The following is a 5,165-nucleotide window of genomic DNA, read 5'->3' on the forward strand; positions in this document are numbered from 1 at the left end:
TCTAAGTGTTAAAATGCACAGATGTTACTTTGAGCACTAAGGTGCACCTGACCTAAGCCATGGTATTTTAATCTGCCTCATATGCATGCAAAAGCTGGACAACGAATAAGAAAGACCAAAGAATTGATGCATCTGAATTACAGTGTTGGTGAAGAATACTGAATATCCCATGGACTGCAGAAGAACAAACAAGTCTGTCTGGGAAGAGGTACAGCCAGAGTGCTCCTTAAAAGCGAGGATGGCAAGACTTTGTCTCGCTTACTTTGGACATGGTACCAGGAGGGACCAGTTCCTGGAGGACATCATTCTTGGTAAAGCAGAGGATCAGTGCAAAGGATACAGATCCTCAAGGAGATGGACTGACACAGTGGCTGCAACAATGGGCTCAAACATAGTAAGGATAGCACAGGACCAGGCAGAGTTTTTTTCTGTTGTACATAGGGTTGCTATGAGTCGGAACAGACCCAACAGCACCTAAAAGCAACGTGGAACTGTAAAATTTAATTTCTTCTTTGGCTCAGTGGTTAGATTTTTAATTATTCATAATTTCTAATTCCTGAAAATTATGGTTTTGTTATTGTGTAGTTTGTTAATTTATAATTTTGTTTCATGGCAGTAAGAAAATGTGACCTATAAAATTTTCTTTCTTTTTAGAAGACTTAGCTAAATATAGATTTAGTTTAAGTCCATCTTAAATTTTTGTTTGTATTGTTCCACTGTCTTCTTTTAGACAAAGATGTCTAAGGCCAGTCAGATGTAGATAACTTTTCTCCCTTCTTAGAAGCATACTGCTCTTTTTTTTTAAATGTCATCAAATTCTGTGAGTTGGTCTTTTTAATTTTGCACACCACCAAGTGAGCTCTTTCAGTGTGCAGACTTAAGTTTATTCACATAAAGATTTATCTTTTGTTCTATTGTTTTGCCCTCAGCTATCATTTTTTTTTCTCTTCTTCATTCATAGATACCTTCTCCAGATACCTTCCATATCTTTCATGTGACTTACTAGTCTTAATTCTGTCCTCATTTTGTTCCTGTGGCGAATCTTAACTGCTTTATCTTCACAATGAGATAATCTCTGATAACCGACTTCCTAGACAGCATAAAATTTACACAAACTTTATTTCAAAACTGTTTAAAGATGTACTTTAGCTTACTAAAAATCAAAACAATTCAGTAATTGGAAGCTGTGTATAAGAACTAGAAAGCAGTGGAGCCACTTAAAGCCATCTTTTAATGTAATTGTATAAAACTGAATGCAAGTGCCAAACATTGTTGAAATAGAACATACATAACTGACACAGTATTCACACTTCCTAATTTCCAAATGGGAATTATGGGGTTTTTACTGTTGCCTAATTTGTTAATTTTATTTCATCATGATTAGAGAAAGAAAATTTGAAATTCTCTCTCCTCAAATCATGATTGTTATCCTAAGAAGCCTCGTCTTTAAAAATACAGTAAGTTCTTAAGCACCTGGGGATGTCAAATACCATTTCTTTTTATTTATTAAATAACACGTTAGACTGGAACTCGGATTCTACTACTCATTTATCAAATGGCTTGGATTTTTACTACGTACGTAGTATCCACCAGTTCTAAGCGAGCAACAGTAACAACAAAAAAATAGCATAAAACGGGGGTGGGGAACATGAGAAATCAGAATGTGGATGGAAAGAGAGAAAGCATTCTGTATTCCTAATTACCAGCATGCGCGCGCACGCGCGCGCGCACACACACACACAAAACAATGGAGACTTCTGCCCACAAGAACCTGCCATTACTTACCTCTATCTCCCTATGTCCCATTAGTACTGAAAATTTACGATCTGCTAATCATTAAGAAAAGGGTCCCGGTGATGCAATGGTTAAGTACTCAGCTACTAATCAAAAGGTCAGTGATCTGAACCCATCAGTGACTCTGTGAGAGAAAAGACCTCGTGATCTGCTCCTGTAAAGATTATTGCCTAGGAAACCCTATGGGGCAGTTCTACCCTGCCCTATAGGGTCACTGAGTCACAATGGACTTGACTGCACACAACAGTCATTCAGATACACAGAAGAAATCGATACATTTCGGCATTTAACTACATGATTTAACTACATAACAAAAAACAAACCAAACCCATTGCTGTCGAGTCGATTCCAACTGACAGTATTAAAGAAATGTCCTTTAGCAAGTTCTGAGACTGCACATTCTATTCCAGGTCTCCTCTAGACAGAGTTTCAACCCAATTCCTACAATAGTTATTTCAAATAAGTGTGCAAGTCATCCAATTATTATGAACCTCACTATCTTTTCTGTAAAAGAAAGAGGAGAGACAGTTGTTCATCTTAACAAAACAGACGTATTAGCTCAGGCGGCAATTTTAATTTTATTCTATCACATTTACAACTACAGGCATCCAAAGGTATCATCCATGTTCAATCATTTGAACATTAACCTACTTTGTTACAGGAAAGGCTAATCTAAAGAACTCGGTGAAAAACTATGTGCAGAAATTTAAAAAGTACTCAAGTTTATATCAACTAGGAGTTTAAAGATCTAGAGCCAAATGAGTTTAAAGAAGCACTGTAAGATTTCAGTGAAAATGATGATGAAAACTGTAATAGCTGTCTTCCAATAAGAGACAGCTGACTTCCTCCCTTAAACTCCAAAGGCGGACTTGGTTGACTAAACACACTTCTGAGAACCCAGCGGGATGCTAAGGATACAATTTAAGCAGCGATGGTCTTCCCTCACCCTCTTTCCCTCCCCATGTACCCTGACACCCTCACCACCACCCCAGACAGAACTTCCTGAAGTTCCAGAGTGAAGAACCAAGAAGTTGTACTAGCATATTTACCCCGAAATATTTGCAGTCTTAAAATAAATCCTGAAATTAATCACTTGAGGTGTGTTAGAAAGTTTCCTGGGTCTAATCTCTGATCTACGGAATTCAAATGTGGGGATGAAGCTCAAGAACGTGCACAATTAACAAGCTAATCAGGTGATTTCCAGGCACTCTGAAGTTTCCAAAGCCCTAAATTAAGTCTACGGAAGACACAAATTGGATGTAGGTGACTAAGGTACCAAGGAAGCAAGAGATCAAAAGCTCTTACTCAGCTCTGTCTCTCTGGATATTAAATATCCACTGTCAGATACCAGCACCTGAGGCCCAGAGGTTGAAAGATTTTTTAAATCTTTCTAAATCTAAAAAAGCCATGGTGCTTACATAATGGCTTATTGGTTTACCATCACGGGATGGAAACATCTCACTCTTCCTATGCTTGGAGAAACGGGATTTTTATGTGTGTGCTTTTACACATAATCTCATTTAACTCTTACAATAGTCTACCAAGCAGAAAAAGACCGCTACAACCTAGGAGGCCAACTCCCAAAGAAGAGCTGCAAAACCATTTGAAGAAAGAACAATAAAGCAAGCTCTTACGTAAACACATGATAAAGTCAAGATAATACCAAGGGCAGAGCTTCTCAACTTAAGGCTAGGTCTCCTCAGCTCGTGAAGAGGCTGAGTGGGGCCTGGGCGCAACCAGAGCGCCCACGGACCTGTGACAACTGGTCTCCAGATTACCCTAATGTGCCATACAAACATTATTATCTGAGTGCCAAGCAATGAAAAAGATTGGGAAGCACTAATTTAGTGGAGGGTGCTCACCTAGGACTGAAGGTTTAATTCCTTACCATCTCACTGCTGAGTGACCTTAATTAAGCTACTTAACCCTTCTGGAAACCTTAGTTAGGTTTCTCATTTATAAAACGAGGGCTAGTTTAGATTATTGCTGAGGCCGCTTCTATCTCTAAAATTCCATACTTTTCCTTACATTTACACTTCATAATGTAAAGTAACACTCACTGTGCATTCAATTTAAAACTCGACTCATTCAGTCATTTAATTAATATTTATTAATCACAGAACCTGTGCCAAGTATGAGAGAATCTAGCAAACAGAAACCAAAATCGTAGTCCCCTAGTATGCTTTATTCTGAATAATCGTTGCTTCTTTTAAGTGGTTAAATCCCAAAGCCCACTGAATAGTGTCCAGACAGTGGAAATCCATATAGCCTTCTTATACATAATTAATAAATACTAACTGTAATTATCATCAGAGCCTCTGTCAATATGAAAGACTTTCCTCCACTATAATCTTTGCTTGCTTAAAAAAATTTACCAAAAAACCCCAAAACCAAACCCACTGCTGTCGAGTCCATTCCAATTCACAGCGACCCCACAGGGTTTCCAAGGCTTAAAATCTCTACAGAAGCACACTGCCACATCTTTCCCCACGGAGCTGGTGGTTTTGAACTGCTGACCTTTCTGGTTAGCAGTCAAGCTGCTCTTTAACCACTGCGCCATCGAAAATCAGAAAACCAAACCTTTTGCCATCGAGTCAATTCTGACTCATAGCAAACCTATAGGACAGAGTAGACCTGCCCCATAGGGTTTCCCAGGAGCAGCTGGTGGATTCAAACTACCGACCTTTTAGTTAGCAGTTGAGCTCTTAAGCACTATGCCACCAGGGCTCCTTAAAAAAAAAAAAAAATTAGGGACATTTAAATTTATTCGAAAATTGTATTTACAATCAAAATCAATTTCTAAACTTAATAGAGTCTATTTTTAAAAGACTCTCAATAGGAATTCAACATCTTATTTTCAAATATACCAAGAAGAAAATCAATGTATTCAGTATATTTTCATCCATGATGTAAGTTACTCCAGATCCATTATTAGACCTATACATATTGTTTAACTGGGTGGAGAGGGGGCTGGGGGAGGGAAGGATTCAAAGTTTTAATTAAATATTGCATAATTGGATATCTCCCTATCAAACAGAGCTTAAATTTTCATATGAATACAATTTCACAGAAGATACAAATATATATTAATTTACAAGTAACTGACATTTAGTATTTTACAGTGTTTTAAAAAATTTAGGTCCAGTCACTTTCTTTCTTTAAAATTAAAAAACACAAAAAACAGAAAAACCTTACAATATAATGTGAAAAAGTCCACATTTCATCTCTCTGGAATAAATACACTGACCTAATAGTAAGTTCCAAAATGAGAAGAATTACTATCTCCAGGATAGGGCAGCGGAGGCAGGGGTGGAGGGGGAGGTGGTGGGGGCAGGGAGTACGGTAAGTTCAGTAATGGGTGAGGGGCTATG

At 37.9% G+C, this 5,165-nt stretch overlaps 1 protein-coding gene across 1 annotated transcript in view; it reads right to left on the minus strand.

Annotated features, from left to right (window-relative positions):
- Positions 1-4,782: 4,782 nt before the first annotated feature.
- NAF1 (nuclear assembly factor 1 ribonucleoprotein) overlaps positions 4,783-5,165 on the minus strand; it is a 65,170-nt gene continuing 64,787 nt past the window's right edge. The window contains exon 9 of the mRNA XM_004382056.2: positions 4,783-5,165. This exon is cut by the window's right edge and continues 45 nt beyond it. Coding sequence (XP_004382113.1) covers positions 5,042-5,165 — 124 coding nt within the window. The 3' untranslated portion in view covers positions 4,783-5,041.

This window comes from Trichechus manatus, unplaced genomic scaffold (genome assembly GCF_000243295.1).
Source record: "Trichechus manatus latirostris isolate Lorelei unplaced genomic scaffold, TriManLat1.0 scaffold00089, whole genome shotgun sequence".
NCBI lineage: Eukaryota > Metazoa > Chordata > Mammalia > Sirenia > Trichechidae > Trichechus > Trichechus manatus.